Genomic DNA, 19,446 nt, shown 5'->3' with positions numbered 1-19,446 from the left:
AATACCTTACGTGAGTAAGGGTCGAATCCCACAGAGATTGTTGGCTTGAAGCAAGCTATGGTTATTTTATTATTCTTAGTCAGGATACCAATAGGGTTCTTTAGTTTCGTATTAAGTAAAAATGGCATAAAATAAATACTTATTGTGCAATAATGGAGAATATGTTGGAGTTTTGGAGATGCTTTGTCCTCTGAATCTCTGCAACATACTGCTTTCTTACTTTCAGAATTTGCAAGGCTCTTTCCATGGCAAGCTATATGTAGGGTGTCACTGTTGTCAATGGCTACTTCCCATCCTCTCAGTGAAAACGGTCCAAATGCTCTGTCACAGCACGGCTAATCAGCTGTTGGTTCTCGATCATGTCGGAATAGAATCCATTGATTCTTTTGCGTTTGTCATCACGCCCAACACTCGCTAGTTTGAAGTTCGTCACAGTCATCCAATCCCAGAATCCTACTCGGAATACCACAGACAAGGTTTAGACTTTCCGGATTCTCATGCATGCCGCCATCAATTCCAGCTTATACCACAAAGATTCTGATTAAGGAATCTAAGAGATACTCATTCGATCTGATGTAGAACGGAGGTGGTTGTCAGGCACACATTCATGGGGTGAGGAAGGTGATGAATGTCACAGATTATCACCTCCTTCATAGTGAAGCGCAAATGAACATCTTAGATAGGAACAAGCATATTTGAATGAGAAACAGAAATAATTGCATTAATTCAGCGAGATGCTGCAGAGCTCCTCACCCCCCAACAATGGGGTTTAAAGACTCATGCCATCAAAGAGTATAAAATTCAGATCTGAAAAAATGTCATGAGATCCAAAATGAATCTCTAAAAGTTGTTTAAATACTAAACTAATAACCTAGGTTTACAGAGAATGAGTAAACTAAGATAATTGGTGCAGAAATCCACTTCTGGGGCCCATTTGGTGTGTGCTGGGACTGAGAATAAAGCTTCTCACGTGCCTGGGCTATTTCTGGAGTTGAACGCCAGGTTGTAACGTGTTTTTGGCGTTGAACTCCAACTTGTAACCTGTTTCTGGCGCTGGATGCCAGACTGCAACATGGAACTGGCGTTGAACGCCAGTTTACGTCATCTATCTTCGCGCAAAGTATGGACTATTATATATTGATGGAAAGCCCTGGATGTTTACTTTCCAACCCAATTGAGAGCGCGCCAATAGGACTCCTGTAGCTCCAAAAAATCTATTCCGAGTGCAGGGAGATCTGAATCCAACAGTATCAGCAGTCCTTTTTTCAGCCTAAATCAGATTTTTGTTCAGCTCCCTCAATTTCAGCCAGAAAATACCTGAAATCATAGGAAAATACACAAACTCATAGAAAATTCCAGAAATGTGATTTTTGCTTAAAAACTAATAAAATTCTATTAAAAACTAATTAAAACATACTAAAATCTACATGAAATTACCCCCAAAAAGCGTATAAAATATCCGCTCATCAGAGATCTTCTTCTTTGACAAAAATGGATTGCTACCACTTTAGGCATAGAGATATTGAATCTTCTTCTCTAATTCTTGCCTTTAGTGACAAAAATCCTAGCCACGCCATACTATAGATCTTCTTTCTGCAAGGGCCATCATCACCTTGGCAGCTTGCTTCTTCATAGCTTCTATTCTTCTTCCTCTGATAGCTTGCTTCTACAAGCTTCTTCCCTGTCAGTGAAGTGACCGAAAACTAGAGAGAGAAGAGTGAAAAGCTTTCAATGAAAGTAAAGAAAGAAATTAAAATGAGTTAATTATCCACTTCCCTTTCCCATATCTTGTAACGTGTGAGAAGTAAATGCCATCAAATCAATGGCATTTTTCTCTTTACTGTTACCAATACAATTAAACCAAGTTAAATTAATTTTGAATTCCATCCAAAGAGAGAAGTGGATAACCGAACCAAACATGCACTACTCCTTCCTTCTTTCTTTTCAATTCGGACCAAGCCTTGTTGGTCTTGTAACAAAGATTTAATTGGGTTTGTTTCAATAATTTCCTGGCCTAACTAACATAATAATTCAGCCATTCTTCAAATAGAATTTTGTACAAGGCTGAATATTACATTGGGCTTTGATGATTTTTCGGCCCAACAAAAACCTGCAAATTAACAAAATTATTAATCAACTAATTTTGAATTAAAATTCAATTTAATAATTTTGTAATTAATTATTTTTAACAATGTTTGATTATCATCATATTTCAAGTTTTCCAAACTCAACAGTTTGTTTTTGCCAAACTCAATAGGAAACCATAGTATAGATATAAGTAGTAATATAGCATAGTTGCATGCATGTAGGTTGTTGCATTGAATAAGTTGCTTTTCCTTTTACCCTTTGGTGCACGAAATTGTGATCATCAATGGCGCCATCAACATGGTACGCTCAATTGCAATCTCAACTCTTTATCACAACTTCGCACAACTAACCAGCAAGTGCACTGGGTCGTCCAAGTAATAAACCTTACGCGAGTAAGGGTCGATCCCACGGAGATTGTTGGTATGGAGTAAGCTATGGTCATCTTGTAAATCTCAGTCAGGCAGATTCAAATGTTCATGAATGATTTATGAATAAAGCATAAAATAAAGATAGAGATACTTATGCAATTCATTGGTGAGAATTTCAGATAAGCGTATGGAGATGCTTTGTCCCTTCCGTCTCTCTGCTTTCCTACTGTCTTCATCCAATCCTTTTTACTCCTTTCCATGGCAAGCTGTATGTTGGGCATCACCGTTGTCAATGGCTACAGTTCCGTCCTCTCAGTGAAAATGTTCAACGCGCTCTGTCACAGCACGGCTATTCAGCTGTCGGTTCTCGATCATGTCGGAATAGAATCCAGTGATTCTTTTGCATCTGTCACTAACGCCCCACAATCGCGAGTTTGAAGCTCGTCACAGTCATTCAATCCTTGAATCCTACTCAGAATACCATAGACAAGGTTTAGACCTTCCGGATTCTCTTGAATGCCGCCATCAATTCTAGCTTATACCACGAAGATTCCGATTAAGAAATCCAAGAGATAAACATTCAAGCCTTGTTTGCTTGTAGAACGGAAGTGGTTGTCAGGCACGCGTTCATAAGTGAGAATCATGATGAGCGTCACATAATCATCACATTCATCATGTTCTTGGTTGCAAATGAATATCTTAGAACAAGAATAGGCTGAATTGAATAGAAGAACAATAGTAATTGCATTAAAACTCGAGGTACAGCAGAGCTCCACACCTTAATCTATGGTGTGTAGAAACTCCACCGTTGAAAATACATAAGAACAAGGTCTGGGCATTGCCGAATGGCCAGCCTCCCAAAGAGGGTTCAATCATAAAAACATGATCAAAAGATTCAAGTGATCAAAAGATGAAAATACAATAGCAAAAGGTACTATTCGTAGAGAACTAGTAGTTTAGGGTTTACAAAGATGAGTAAATTACATAAAAATCCACTTCCGGGCCCACTTGGTGTGTGCTTGGGCTGAGCATTGAAGCTTTCATGTGTAGAGGCTCTTCTTGGAGTTAAACGCCAGCTTTTGTGCCAGTTTGGGCGTTTAACTCCCATTCTTGTGCCAGTTCCAGCGTTTTACACCAGAATTCTTGAGCTGACTTGGAACGCCTGTTTGGGCCATCAAATCTCGGGCAAAGTATGGACTATTATACATTGCTGGAAAGCCCAGGATGTCTACTTTCCAACGCAGTTGAGAGAGCGCCAATTGGCTTCTGTAGCTCCAGAAAATCTACTTCGAGTGCAGGGAGGTCAGAATCCAACAGCATCTGCAGTCCTTTTTAGCCTCTGAATCAGATTTTTGCTCAAGTCCCTCAATTTCAGCCAGAAAATACCTGAAATCACAGAAAAACACACAAACTCATAGTAAAGTCCAGAAAAGTGAATTTTAACTAAAAACTAATAAAAATATAATAAAAACTAACTGAAACATACTAAAAACATACTAAAAATAATGCCAAAAAGCGTATAAATTATCCACTCATCACTCTTCTCCTTTGATTGTGATTAGCATGAGGACATGCTAGTATTTAAGTGTGGGGGAATTGATGAATCCATATTTGATGATAAATTATGGATTGATTTGAGTGGATTCCATCATATAAACCCGCATTTATTCACTTAAATAGCATACTTTTGTGTTTTCTCTCTAAATTATGTCCAATTGTGAAAACATGCTATTTTGTGTTTATTTTAATCAATTTTAGTATACTTTCATCCCATTCGATGCCTTGATACTTTTGATGAGTGATTTCAAGTGTAATAGGTAGGAATGACTTGATAAGAGTGGAAGAGAAACATGCAATTAAGAGAAAACATGAAGAAAACAAAGGAGAAGCGCACAGCCAAGTGTGTGTACGCACAAGTCCCTGTGCGTGACTTCATTAAAAGGTCACGTGGCTCGCATTTTTGGAGGCTTTTTGGCCCATTTCTGAAGGCCTTAGAGCATACATGGAGGTCTAGCAACACAACCATTCATACCATATACTATACGATGCACTTAGGCATAGTTTTTTAGGTAGTTTTAGGGTAGTTTAGCTTAGGTTTTCTCTCAATTTCCTTAGGATTTAATTTTAGGGTTAATACTACAAGTTTTTATTTTCAAATTTTGATCTTGGATTCTAGCAATTTTCATTGTAAGTATTTTCTTAATTTTCTCTTTTATTGCACTACTTGTTCTATACTTTCTTATATTTTAATTTGCTTTACCAATACTTATGTAGTTTTGCAATTTTGAGTTCTTGTTAATGAATTTGATATTTAATGATTATTATATGTTTGTTGAGTTGCCATTGTTGATTTTGCTTATTGGTTGTTCTTAGTTCCAAGAAAGTTTACAATTTTGCCATGTTTTGTGAATATGCCTACCATGTGTTTGATGAAATGCCAATTTTGATTGTGGAGTAGATTTTCACTCCTTGATTTGGGAAAATGAGTATGTGGGATATTAGAGTCATGATGTCTGACATTTAATGATAATTCTTAGGTTGTTAGTTGTTATTGTTTCCACTAACGCTAGCTTTTTACTAAGGTAATTAGTAAGTTAGCTAGGATTTGTAGATTAATAACAATTATGCTCACTTGACTTACTCTTCGATGTTAAGGATTGACTAGGTGAGATTAATCCATCATAATTATCATAGTTATGGTTATGGCAAGGAAAGGATTCCATAACTCATCCCAAGTCAAGGTTCCATTTACGTTTTGAATCACACTTCAATCATTTTAATACTTTACTTGTCCATATTACATAGATAGTTCTTTTATTCCTTTATTAGTTTATTAATTACAATTTTGATCGTTCTTTTATTCCTTTATTTTGCTTACTTCATTATTAAAAAACCCCCTTGATCTTGCAACCAAAATTGTGCGCTTGTGATCACTAGTTCTTAGGGAAGATGATCCGATATTTAATTACTCTCGGTTATTTTTATCTATATTTAAACTTTGACGGAGAATCCATTGTTGGTCTAGACTATACTTGCAACGAAGAGATTCTTTTTATTAAGGAACTTTATACTGGCATAAATTCTATATCACTAGTCTTTCACTAAACTAATTAGTGAGTTGGCTACGATTTGTGGATTAAGGTCAATTATACCTATTTGACTTACCTTCGATGTTAGGGTTGACTAAGTGGGATTAACTCTTTATAATTACCATGTTTGTGGTTAATGACTATGATAGGAAACCTTGACTCTCAATTCTTACCAAGACCCTTTTTAGCATTTGAATTTTCTTCACTTTATTAGTTAATTATCATTTACTTTCTTGCTATTTAATTTTATGTCAATTGCTATCGCACTCCCATTTTCTTATAGCCAATGATTTGCATACCTCACTGCAATTTCGTGGGAGAACGACTCGAAATTTAAAATTCCTGGTTTTTATTAATTTGAATTGTGACAATCATTTAAAATTTGATTATGGTCAATTATTGGTTTGAGGCTATACTATCGACAAAACAATTCTTTTCAAGAGAATTATAGACCGACGATTGGCCCTCATCACCACCTAACAAATATTTTTTTAAGTTTTTTATTTTGGAAAATTTAAAAAAAAAAGAGCTTACTTAGCTTTTTCCTTCTCCCAACCTTCATTCTTCCTCTTTGTTTGGTTCATCAAACCATTAATATCACAACTTGAATCATAGTTATCAGAATCGAACCGGTAATTAATTCGGTTATACGACCAGATCACTAAATTACTGGTTCAACTGGTGGCTTACTGATTTATCCGGTTATAAATTAAAAAATATAAAATTATATAAATAAAATTAAAATAATTTCTTAAAACTAAAAATATAAATCTTTACAAATATTAATAATTTAATATCAATTTTTAAATATAACTAATGATATAAAAAAAGATAATAAACTGGTTTCTAGCACAAAAGACTTTCTCAATTTAAATCAACAAGGGCGAGTGAAAGGTAACACAATCGGTAAATCAAGTTCAATGGGTGATCTCAAAGTTAGCATCAATATCTTCATAGGATAAGTTTAGAGCTTGATCAACATTTTTCTCATTTTAAAATTCTAGCAAAAGAAACAACCACCAAAGTTTTTATTTAAGCAACAAAAAATTTAGCTATTCAAGTATTCAAGTATTCAACAAAAGAGTTTTTAAGCAACACAGTAAATAACCACCAAAGTTCACTGATGAGAATCAACAAATTTAACTATTCAAGTATTCAACCCTGTTATCCAGCAACACAATTTAACCCATTGACGTTATCCAGCAAAAAACAATTTGCTCAGGTTCAGCAACAAGTCTAAAAAATCAAATACAACAACAACAACCACTAGATTCAATTCGAACTAAAATTTGCTCAAATTCAACAACAACTTTAAAAAAACAAATACAACAAGAACAACCTCTAGATTCAACAACAATTCTAACTAAAGTTTGTTGAGGTTTAACAACAACTCTAAAAAATCAAATACAGCAACAACAATCACCAAATTCAACAACAATTCTAATTAAAATTTGCTCAGGCTCAATAACAATTCTAATTTCACTGAAATTGACACTGAACCAGTGAAAAAACAGGGTCGAAAATTGAAGGGAGCTCACCTGGTTGACTAGTTCCGAGACCACGACACAAGAAGATGACCACCACCACCACCCGAGGGAGCAGATGCTGCTTGACTGGTTTCGGCGTCTGCTTTTGCCGCAGACAATGTGAACGCAGGAGCACGAGACTCCGACAACGACCAAAATGAGGGGACGAGGTGAGAGACCGAAAGAGTGACAAAGTGAGGCCATGAGAGACTGAGAGTGACGACTGACGATGTGAGGGGATAGACGAGTGAATGACGAGGTGAAGGTGAGGCTGTGAGCCGCCATGAGTGATGGACTGTCGAGCTCGAGAGAGAAGAGACACGAGGCTGGCTTGGGGTTAGAGGGTTCCAATTCCATTTAGATTAGGGACAATAGCTATTAGGAGTTCATACTTTCATTCATTCAAATCAACAGAGGTGGGGAGGAGCTTGAAAGGACGCCATTTCAGGCTTTTAAAAAAAATAAACATGATCCAGACCAAATTAAATCAATGGGTCGGATCATTGGTTTTAATAAAAATTGATCGATCGAACCGGATTTTACCAGGTCCACTGCTTGTTTGCTTTGTCGAGTGACTCAAACCAGTCAGATGATTGGATGACTAAATTTTCGATCGAACTAATCGGATCGAGCTGGTTTTAATAACTATAACGTGAATAATGATAGGCAAAATTGTGATTCACACTTTTTACAACTCGAACAATTCCTAGCAATGGCTCCAAAAACTTGGTGCACAATATTATGGTTCACACACATTCTTCACAACTTCGCACAGCTAACCAGCAAGTGCATTGGGTCGTCCATGTAATAAACCTTACGTGAGTAAGGGTCGATCCCACGGAGATTGTTGGTATGAAGCAAGCTATGGTCATCTTGTAAATCTCAGTCAGGCGGATTCTAATGGTTATAATGGTTTTCGAATATAAAGATAAATAAAGCATAAAATATAGATAGAGATACTTATGTAATTCATTGGTGGGAATTTCAAATAAGCGCATGAAGATACTGTGTTCCTTCTGAATCTCTGCTTTCCTACTGCCTTCTTCCAATCATTCATACTCCTTTCCATGGCAAGCTGTATGTTGGGGGACCACTGTTGTCAATGGCTACCGTCCGTCCTCTCAATGAAAATGGTCCAGGTGCGCTGTCACCGCACGGCTAATCATCTGTCAGTTCTCGATCATGTTGGAATAGAATCCACTTATTCTTTTGCGTCTGTCACTACGCCCAACACTCGCGAGTTTGAAGCTCGTCACAATCATCCCATCTCAGAACCTACTCGGAATACCACAGACAAGGTTTAGACTTTCCAGATCTTAGGAATGGTCGCCAATAATTCTAGCTTATACCACGAAGACTCTAATCTCACAGAATGGGAGGCTCGGTTGTCAGGCGAGGCAACCATGCGTCGTGGGTCAGGAATCCAAGAGATACACACTCTAGCTTTCGCAGGTAGAACGGAAGTGTTTGTCAGGCACGCGTTCATAAGTGAGAATAGTGATGAGTGTCACGGATCATCACATTCATCAGGTTGAAGTGCGAATGAATATCTTAGAATAAGAATAAGCATGAATTGAATAGAAGAACAATAGTACTTTGCATTAATACTTGAGGAATAGCAGAGCTCCACACCTTAATCTATAGTGTGTAGAAACTCCACCGTTGAAAATACATAAGAACAAGGTCTAGGCATGGCCGAATGGCCAGCCTCCCCAAATGGCATATGAAATTGAAAAATAGGGAAAAAGACCAAGTGGTCTAAGAGAGACCCCAATACAATAGTAAAAAGTTCTATTTATACTAAACTAGCTACTAGGGTTACAAAGATAAGTAATTGATGTAGAAATCCACTTCCGGGGCTCACTTGGTGTGTGCTTGGGCTGAACTTGAGCTTTACACGTGCATAGGCTTCTCTTGGAGTTAAACGCCAAGTTGTAACGTGTTTTTGGCGTTTAACTCTGGTTTGTGACGTGTTTCTGGCGTTTTACTCCAGAATGCAGCATGGAGCTGGCGTTGAATGCCAGTTTGCGTCGTCTAAACTCGAATGAAGTATGAACTATTATATATTGCTGGAAAGCACTGGATGTCTACTTTCCAACGCAATTGAGAGCGTGCCATTTGGAGTTCTGTAGCTCCAGAAAATCGATTTCGAGTACAGGGAGGTCATAATCCATCAGCATCTGTAGTTCTTTTTCAGCCTCCTATCAGATTTTTGCTCAGGTCCCTCAATTTCAGCCAGAAAATATCTGAAATAACAGAAAAACACACAAACTCATAGTAAAGTCCAGAAATGTAAATTTTGCATAAAAACTAATAAAAATATCCCTAAAAGTAGCTAGATCCTACTAAAAACTACCTAAAAACAATGCCAAAAAGCGTATAAATTATCCGCTCATCAAATAACTTAGGACATAAGATTTTTTTAAAAATTAAAAAAAATAAATATAATTTAAATAATTTATATGTATGATTTACTTAAATAGCTTTGACTCCCCTAATATTTTTGAAGAGAACATATATTATGGAAGATTGAGGCAAAAATATATTTTAACAAATAATTATGAGAATTATCGCTAATTTCATTGCGAAAAACTGGAAAAAGAAAAAAACTTTTAAATTTTGGAAAAGACTTTCTGTTTTTTTCTTTTTAGACTTCAAATTTCAAAAGAGTAACGATGAGTGAAAGTTTAATTTTGTGCAAATTAGTTAGATGTTAAATATTTTTTTTCAAAAAAAAAAAGACTAAAGAAATATTTGTAAAATAACAATAACAACAAAAATAAATATATTTTAAAATAAAATATATTTTTATACTTAAATAATTTTTAAAGTTATTATAACTATTTTTAGTATTTAATTTATTCAAATTTACATCAATAATTAAAAAAAGTTATAATTTTATTTTTATGTTTAATTTTAATATATTAACGTTGTAAGATTTACAGTGTTATCTAATCAAATTATATATTTAAATAATTAATTTATGATATATTTAATTTTACATAATAATAATAACACATAAAAATACTTTAATACATACATAAAAATTAAACTTTTTATTTTTTTATAATCAATTTTTTTTAAATTTTATCCGTCTATCGTCGTCGTCGTCGTCGTCGTCGTCGTCGTCGTCGTCGTCGTCGTCGTCGTCGTCGTCGTCGTCGTCGTCGTCGTCGTCGTCGTCGTCGTCGTCGTCGTCGTCGTCGTCGTCGTCGTCGTCGTCGTCGTCGTCGTCGTCGTCGTCGTCGTCGTCGTCGTCGTCGTCGTCGTCGTCGTCGTCGTCGTCGTCGTCGTCGTCGTCGTCGTGATAAAGCTCATGAATGATGATAAAGCTCATGAATCAGAAGATGGATATCAGATGGAATTGCACATGAATGAAGATAAAGCTCATCTCATGACATGAAAAATTTCTACAGCCCCCTATAACGATGCCGTTTTCATCCCCCTTCCAACCTCGACGGTGCTCTGTATAGAATGCACGAATCGAATTATATATGGTACTCTCTTTATTGATAGTGAAGTGCGATAATGAGAATGGTACAATGAGATAACAGTAAAAGTGGAATTTTGGTTTACATTCGTAGTAATATTTCTATGTTAGAATATAATAGGTATTTTATTTTCAAAACTTAATTTAATATTGGAAGTATTGATTCGGTCCAAGAAGAGTTAATCGGGACCCGGCCAGTGTACTCTAAACACACCGTTTTGATATTGAGAAACCAGTCTCTCTCTCCCCTTCCAAGCTTTCACCATGCCATTCTTCCTTGAAAACCCTGGTCTTCTTTCAAAGTTCTTCCCCATTCTTCCTTGAAAACCTAGTCTCCATCGCTCCGCCGTTGGTCTCACCGTCGCCGCCTGGTTCGTTGTGGTCGTTCGCCAATCCTCCTGGTCCGCCGTGCTCGAAGGCCCTCCCGTTCCCCGAACGCCAGCGTCTCCAGGTTCTGCTCCGCGGTCGTCCGTCCGTCGTGTTCGTCGCCAGCTCCCCGTCGACCGTCGCCAGCTCGCCAGTGTTCGTCGCCAGCTTCCCGTCGTCCGTCGCTCTCCCTCAAATCTCTGGTCACTGCACTCGCCGAAGGTAATGCCTCGGATGCTCAGTCAGTTCTCAGTGCTTTTTCTTGGTTGATTGGCTTTGCTCACTGCTTGATGATAAATTTTAACTCTGGTATTGGCTTACTAGCTTCTTGTTGCTTGTTCTGGGTTGATTAACTCAGTTAATGGCTTACTGATTGATGATAAATTGATACTGATAAATTGTTTTTTTTTGCTGTTGTTAAATTTTGTTAGTTTTTTGGTGATAAATTTTATGCTCATTGCGTCATTCAGTCCTTTTTTTTTTTCTGTTGTTAATCATTGTGCTGAGCTTGTTAAAATTGGGTTGAAAACTTTGGCATGTTCTTGATATGTGTTGATTTTTCGTTATTTAAAGTACTGTTAGTTTCTGTGAACTAGTTATAAACCAAAAAACAAAACAAATGCCTCCTAAAGGAATAATACTTGTAATTTAATCACAAAATGTAACAATTTGTGTATTGGAATGAACTCGTATAATATTGTCTTACTGACATTTTAGTAATACTGTTTTAGCTCTCAGAAACCAAGTGATTATCATTTCCGTCTGTGTTAATACCGTTGAATACAGGGAAACACTGAAATGATATGTGATTAATCACTATATGTCAACTTGAAAGTAATTGTGTGTAAAGTTTGAATGTTGTTAATTTCACTTTATGCTTAATACCAACAAGCCTCATGTTTTAACATAAAATTTAACTTTGTGACACTATGCAATTTGATTTATTGGTTAAGAAATCAACTTCTAGAACCTTTGGGATTTCATACTTTAAAACTGAACTTGATTAGCCAAATAAAGTGGCAACAAACACGCAAAACATGAGTATATGTATCCTTGATAGTACATTTTGCCATAAGTTGGTGCTTAATACATGAGTATATGTATCACAAAGCTCTGAAACTTATAACTGGAGAAGTAAACACGTTATTTTTTGTCCGATCCAGAGTGCTCTTAGCTAAAGTAACAATAGGCCTTGTTTTAAACTTATAACAGGAGAAGTTATGACTTTGGTTGATGGCGTTTCATGTAGTGCTTTAAATTTGGATACACCAGTCAAGAATTAGGGCCTCACAATGAATAGCCAATATGCTTTTATCTCATGCCTTTCTTCGTTCATGGTTCGATATTCTGGTGTCCTAGGCGTAGAGGAACCACACCAATCCATCCCGAACTTGGTAGTTAAACTCTACTGCGGTGACGATACTGTAGGGGAGGTCCTGCGGAAAAATAGCTTGGCGCCAGGATGATAAAAAGCTTAAGACCTCTCTTATTACTTTTTCAATATGAAAAAGTAATAAGAATTCAAAATGAAAAAGGTCGTCTTATTCAAAAGAAGTATCGTTAATTCCTTCATGCTCGTTCCAAGTTCGAAGTACCATTTGTACAAATAAGAATCCCCCTCGTTACAAGATTTCTTCTTCATATAGATAGATATAGGATCTATGGAGCAAATTTTAAAGTTTATATTAGACTATAATATGTTCTAATGTGTTTATTTATATTTTATTTATTATTTTATTATAAAACAGTTATTCGAGTTGAATTACGGTTGAATCGGTTGGACCAAAAAACCAATAAATCAGTGACTTGAGCGGTTCGATGACCGGTCCAGTTTTCAAAACCTTGGTCAAACTCCAACAGCTGCAAGATAGGTTCAGGTCTTGAGGAGGTTGCAGCCAATAAGCCATTCAACTCCAAGGGCTCCATCCTCCATGTCTGGCAAGCTGGTCAGCCACACAATTCGAGTCTCTTGCTATTAGCTTCATCCTAACTAACTTCCCAGCCACAATCACCTTTTCCACAATAAACTATACCGCCTAGAAAAAAAAATTCAGAATGTTGGTGCTACGAGTTTGCCCAGCCATGACTCTTCATCTTCCTTATTCCGTCGCTGGGTCAAAGCTTCCTGTAACAACCAATCCTCATCATTTTTCCAATCTCACCGTTACGCAGCTCTAACTTTCCACTCGACTTGGATCCTAATGAGTCTCGCAAGGTACTCTTCTTTTTCTTTTTGTTTCCTCCAATTTCCCATTCCTTTCTATCTTAGGGTTCTTGAAATTGACCACACCTTAGATAATATTAGAATTGATTAATTGTATGCTACTAATTTCATTAAAGGCACACTTATAGGTTGGGTCTGTTGAGAATTTGTAGTTAGTTGTGGCAGTGAAGGAGAAGCTTGAGAAAGAACATTATAGCCTCCCTGTAGGAAAAAATGGAAGGGATGATGAAGACATGATACTATGGTTCCTTAAAGACCGTAAGTTCTATGTTAAGGAAGCTGTTAAGAAGTTGACTAAAGCCATTGTATCCTTTCCCTACTTATATACATCATCACTAAATTTTTGCAAAAATGATAGGGATAGTGACGTTTACTAATTGGAATATGGAAAAGTGGAAATGTTGGTGAATTTTGAGTGCATTTTGTACTCAACTGTTATGGATCATTTGCTAAACTAAGCAAGCAAGCGTAATTTGATTTTCATTCCAAGTTTTCCACCTTCCCATGTACCAACTACAAAACTAAGTGAACAGCCCTTGCTTGAAAATTTTACATGATTTTTGCTTTCCTTATACTCTATAAGAAATGGCGTAAAGACTTTAATGTGGCGGAGCTTACCGAAGAAGCAGTTAAAGATGTTGCTCAAACTGGAAAGGCATATGTACATGACTTTCTAGATATCTATGGCAGACCTGTGCTTATGGTGGTTGCTTCAAAACATTTTCCTGAAGTAAGTCTGGAAGTTGCAGTAATAGAAATCTTTTATTTTGATTTATGTTTGCCTGTGTTGTTTCTAATTATATATACAATAAGAGGAAAATAAGCATGGCTACTTGGATGCAAGTGCAAATTGCTTTGCTCTACTGAATAGCTAGGTTCTTCAATTTTTATAAGCTTATTTTGTATGATTTTCATTTGCCCTTGGCTCTTTGATTTGTTAAGAACTTGCCTACATGTTTAGCTCATAGTTGTGTTCCCTTTGTTTACCTTGTCTGTCCATCGCTTCCAAGTGCCGCAATGTTCTGCATAATAATTCTTAAATTTGAGTACAAGATTGCCTAAGTTGCCATGAATTTATGGTTGCAATTATGTCCAATTTAATTTCAATTTGCACAAGCAAGACCCATGAATGTCTACTATGTTGGATTTACCATAGTACATTTTTTTATTGCATTGCATTTATTTGTTAGTGGATGTACCTTACCTCTGATTATATCATTAGGCACAGGACCCCAAAGATGATGAAAGATTGTGTGTTTTCTTGGTTGAGAAGGCATTGAGTATGCTTCCAACTGGGAAGGAGCAGATGGTTGTAATAGTTGATCTCAGAGGTTTTGGAACAGAAAATGCTGATCTTAAATATTTGACATTCTTGGTATATTTATCTTTTCTTACTAGCTTTTTATTGATAAATATGCATTACCATTGTGTAATTTGTGTTTTATGAATGCAAGTGCCTCACTTGTGAGAAATTGTACTAAAGGAGCATTCCAAAAACCTAATGTATTTCCTTCCCTTTCTGCAGTTTGATGTATTCTATTATTACTATCCCAAGAGATTGGGTGAAGTACTATTCGTGGATGCTCCTTTTGTGTTTAAGCCAATTTGGCAGATAGCCAAACCCTTATTAAAGTCCTATGCTTCTCTGGTGAGCATTAGCCATGTTATGTTAACTCTCTATTTATGATTATAAGAAAGAGATCTGTTATAATTTTACTTAATTATATTGTATGTAAGATGATGACTCTCTTTTACTATTTTTCGCACTGTTTGGTGTTAGATATCGAGTCTAAATGCTTCCCTATCTTTATTTTCTTTTGGTTAAATCCACTTTCGCAGGTAAGATTTTGCTCTGCAGAAGAGGTCAGGAAGGAATATTTTACTGATAAAAATTTGCCACCCAACTTCAGAGATTAAAAGCCTTTTCCACAAAAGTTACTCCTGCATAGCATTGTCTTGGTTTTCAGGTTTTCAGTGACCGATACGTAGTTGTGTGATACCAATACACTTTATTTCATAGAAAGATTGATTCAATTTTACTCTAACCGTCAACGGTTAATTAATTTCTTTTTTTTTTTTTTTATTTTAACCTTCTCTCTTCTAACTCTAACCAATTTCAATTCTTCTAACACTTCACTTCACCACTACCACCACCATTAGTTTGATAAAATTCTAAAGTTTTGAAAATTAAATAATAAATTATTTATGATTTGTTATATTTATTTAAGATTATATTTTCAGATATATATATATATATATATATATATATATATATATATCAAACAAATTCTTATTTATAATTTAAAACTTTAGTAATTTGAAAATAACAAGAATTTTATAATTAAAAATAATGAGAATTTTATATGCTATATTTTGAATATTTAGACTTTGAATTATATTCTATGAATAAAAGAGAAATTAATTTGATTATTTCTAATTCTATTGAATTAGTATTTATTAAAAATAAATTTACAAATTGATAATAAAATAGTATTTCAAAGATAATTATTTTGTATTTAGTTTTATTTTAAATTATTACTCTACCATTTTATTTCTATTAAAATTCTTATTTTATCAAACTCTAAAATCTCCCATTACTCAAATACGAAACCCTAATTTCTATCCACACTATTTTAACCCTAACACCACATAGTCACCCTAATTTCTATCAACTCTATCCTTTTATTTCTATCAAGGTTCGGAGGTTTTGGTAACGTAGGGTTGAGTTTTGCTTATTGCATGTCGTGATTAAAGTTGTTGTTATTGTTGCGAAAGTAGTGTGGAGTTGTGGTTGTGGCTGCCATTGTTGCGGGCTGCGAGAAAAAGGATTTTTGAACATATTTGGCTTTATTGGTTCGATTATTCGAGATAGGATTTTTCTTAAAACTTATTTTATACTACGAAATTGTTATAAATAAATATTGATATGAAACATATATTTTTATGATTTGATGAATCTTATGGATTGAATTGGGTTGTTTTAGATGAATGTAATTGTTTGCCTAATTGATTTATTGACTATTTCAGTAGGTTGGGTATTCTAGTTTGTTGGTTGACTTTGTTGAATTGGTTTTCTTGATTTATTGAAAATGATTTGATATTGAAAATGATTGAGATTGGAAGTGGTTTGATATATGAAAATGATTTGATATCGGAATTAGTTTGAGATTGAAAATGATTTGATATTGAAAATGGTTTGAGATTGGAAGTGATTTGATATTTGAAAATAGTTTGATATTGAAAATAGTTAAGAATGGTTTGGGAAATGTGGTTTTGATAGAACATGGAAAGAAGGGTGGTAAAATCCGAGTTTTAGGGGATGTGTTGTCAGAAATTTTTTTAAGTGTTTAAAGTTTGATAACAAGAATTAACTTGTTTTGGGTTTAATTAATTATAAAAAAATATGTTTTTGGGCGCTTTAAGCGAAAAATGAAGAAACGAAAATAGGTATTTAAAATTAAACATTTTTCGAGTATGTGAAGAAAAGTTTTGAGCTTGAAAAGTAGTTAGAGTTGGTTAATTTGATTAAAGTGTTCTGTTTTGAGAAGTTTTAGAAGAGTTAAAGTATTTGAACTTGATTTGGTGAAAATGAATGGATTTCGAAACTTTTTGAAAATGTCTTAAAGTTAAGAGTGAAGCTGGAAATCGTTTTGGAGAAACTTAGTTAAATTGAAAGTGAGTTTATTTGAGTGATTCAAATTAAGAAGCTATGAAAGTACTAATGAGTTATCATGGGAAAAATAGAAGTAATAGGTAACGCATATCGCGGGATTTAGGAAATAATAGATGTTGCTTCTCGAGGTTACTCGATTACTTATCTTGTTCTTTCATGGTTTGTCTTGAATGTTCTTGTTTGGGATTTCTTTCTTTCTTGAAAAGTAATTTAATTATCCTTCAACCTTATTCTTTTGTTTATATGCATTCTTGTTTGACCCTAACCGCATGTGTCTGCTTAAATTGGGATGCTATCTTTTTATTCTGCTTAAATTGGGATGCTATCTTTTTATTGTTTAAACTTCTCTTCTTGACTTATTATTTACTCTTTGATGTAACTTTGAACTTGTTTGATGAATCAAATTAATCTTTAAAATCTTTAAGAATTTTCTATTGATTGAGTTGTCTCTCTTTATAAGTTTTATATTTTTTCAAATCAGTTGAAAACTTGTTTATTTTGTCATACTTTGTGAATCCTATTCGAATTCCCTTGATTTAAGTTTCTTTCTTGAAATATGAAATTGATTTCATTATTTAGCATATCTTAATATTCTTGAATATCTATATGAGGTTATTATTTTAAGTATCCTCTCGGAGTTTTGTTTTAAAATCCTTTTCAAAGAAGTTTGGGTTATTTCTTGTGCAAGGTCGTCTTTGACTTTGCATATCTTTATTTGACCTGTGCGACACATTATTGTGATTTGGATTCATTTTGGTGTAATACATCATTTCTTGTGTTCCTTCTAAAGTTCTTGTACCGGATTCTCTTTAAAAAAATTCAAATTCCATTATTCTCTTGTCTAATTATGTCCACAACTATTTAAATTTTTGATAAGATTGTCTTTAGTTTTGCATGCACTTCTTTATATAAATTTTGAAAATTTATGTATTTTAAAACCTTACCCTAGATTTTTTTTTTTCTAAACAAACTTTGATTTCCTTCTAACATTGCCATGCTTTCACAGCATACCTGTATTTGATTAAGTACCATTTGAGGTTTTCGTGAAATTATTTGTGGTCCTTAGCAAAATTTATTTTCATCTTTCAAAATTCACATATTCTATCTTCACATGGAAATTGTTTTGGCATAAGGCAACTTAATTTTCTTCCAACAATATCACAGTTTTAATACATGTTTTGTTCGATTATGCACCTAAATATCTTTAAAAATATTTGAGGAAATATTTTTGCTCCCAACCAAACTAGTTTTCATTTTTAAAATTTGCATAATCTATTTTGACTTTTACTTGTGATGCGTGAGCATCTTCTCTATCTTTTCCTAATGAATTTGCATTCAAATTGTTGAGTTTAATCAAAATTTAAATATCTTTTAGCCACTATGGATGCTACTTTGAGTTGTGTACAATTCTATTTATTTCAGGTAGCATTCGGATGGATTTGACGGAATTTCGTAGCAAAAAAGAAACAAAGCGAATGATACTGTCAATTCTGACCTTCTTGTACTCAAACAGAAATAACTTGAGCTACAGAGGTCCAATTGACGTGATTCTAGCGGCATTGGAAAGATAACATTCAGGACTTTCCAACGATATATAATAGTGAACATTTCTTCTCCAGCAACCTCTGCCTCCTCCACATTGAACTTGGCTCCTGCCAAGTTGAGCCAAGTTCAGCGTGGATTTGAGAACTCCCAGGGAAGCACACGCTGCCTTCTCCACATTGAATTTGGGAAAAATCAAGTTCAGCGTGGATTCAAGGGGACACGCACCAGACTCCACTGTCTTCTCCACGCTGAATTTGGGAAAGGCCAAGTTCAGTGTGGACTCCAATAATGCCAATGGTCCCCACATACGTCTAAGAGCTTGCACGAATGATTAGTTAATTTTGATTAAATTTGTATATTATTTTAAAATAGAAAAAAATATTATTTTAGTTTTAGGAAATATATTTTATATTAATTAGGATTAGATATAAAAGGGAAAAGAATCAGCCTTTTGGGATTTTCTCTTTTTTTCTACCTCATTCCACAAATTATAGTTTTTACGAATTCTAGTTTTTTCTCTGAACCATGAGCAACTAAACCTCTACTGTTAAGGTTAGGAGCTCTGTCTATTGTATGGATTGATACTATTATTTTTCTATTTTAATTCATGTACTGATATATAGTTCTTAGATATATAATTCAAGAACTGTTTTCGTTTTTTATTTTATGAATTTGGGTGGAACGGAAGTATGACCATTGTTCTAATTGAGTTATTGTATAACTTGGAAAAGCTCTTTACTTGAACAACAACTTGAAAACAATTTCTTCTAAATTTATAATTATCTGGACTTAACGGGATACGTGACATATAATCTTCTTATATTTGGGTAATTAGAATTTTTGTGGCATATAAACTAGAATTAAGCTTCACCTTCTAATTGGAATTAAGTGATCAAGAAATTGGCGGTTGATGAGAGTTCGAGAAGACTAAAAAGGTCTAAAGAATTAGGGTTTAGTCACATATAGTTTGCCATGAATTAAATCTTGCATGATTAAAATAATTAGTAAGAAAAGTCAATCCGGAAAATAGATAACTCTGAAGCCTTAACTGTTTTTTCATATATTATTCACAACTTT

The 19,446-nt window shown here is 34.7% G+C and overlaps 1 protein-coding gene across 5 annotated transcripts; it reads left to right on the top strand.

Moving 5' to 3' along the window:
* Positions 1-10,427: 10,427 nt before the first annotated feature.
* Positions 10,428-19,007, top strand: LOC112805999 (CRAL-TRIO domain-containing protein C3H8.02). 5 transcript variants are annotated; one of them, XM_025848331.3, is made up of 7 exons: positions 10,428-11,149; positions 12,676-13,142; positions 13,280-13,456; positions 13,735-13,881; positions 14,374-14,526; positions 14,677-14,799; positions 18,247-19,007. In XM_025848331.3, the coding sequence occupies exons 3-7, from the start codon at positions 13,385-13,387 to the stop codon at positions 18,265-18,267; spliced, it is 516 nt and encodes a 171-aa protein (XP_025704116.1). In that variant the 5' UTR covers positions 10,428-11,149; positions 12,676-13,142; positions 13,280-13,384; the 3' UTR covers positions 18,268-19,007. The 5 variants fall into 5 exon arrangements, with proteins under 5 accessions (XP_025704116.1, XP_025704099.1, XP_072055027.1 ...); XM_025848314.3 differs by lacking the exon at positions 18,247-19,007 and adding an exon at positions 14,991-15,231; XM_072198926.1 differs by having other exon boundaries at positions 10,438-11,149; positions 13,304-13,456.
* The last annotated feature ends 439 nt before the right edge of the window (positions 19,008-19,446 follow it).

Source organism: Arachis hypogaea, chromosome 1, assembly GCF_003086295.3.
Source record: "Arachis hypogaea cultivar Tifrunner chromosome 1, arahy.Tifrunner.gnm2.J5K5, whole genome shotgun sequence".
Lineage (NCBI taxonomy): Eukaryota > Viridiplantae > Streptophyta > Magnoliopsida > Fabales > Fabaceae > Arachis > Arachis hypogaea.
This window is presented reverse-complemented; position numbering and strand designations above follow the sequence as displayed.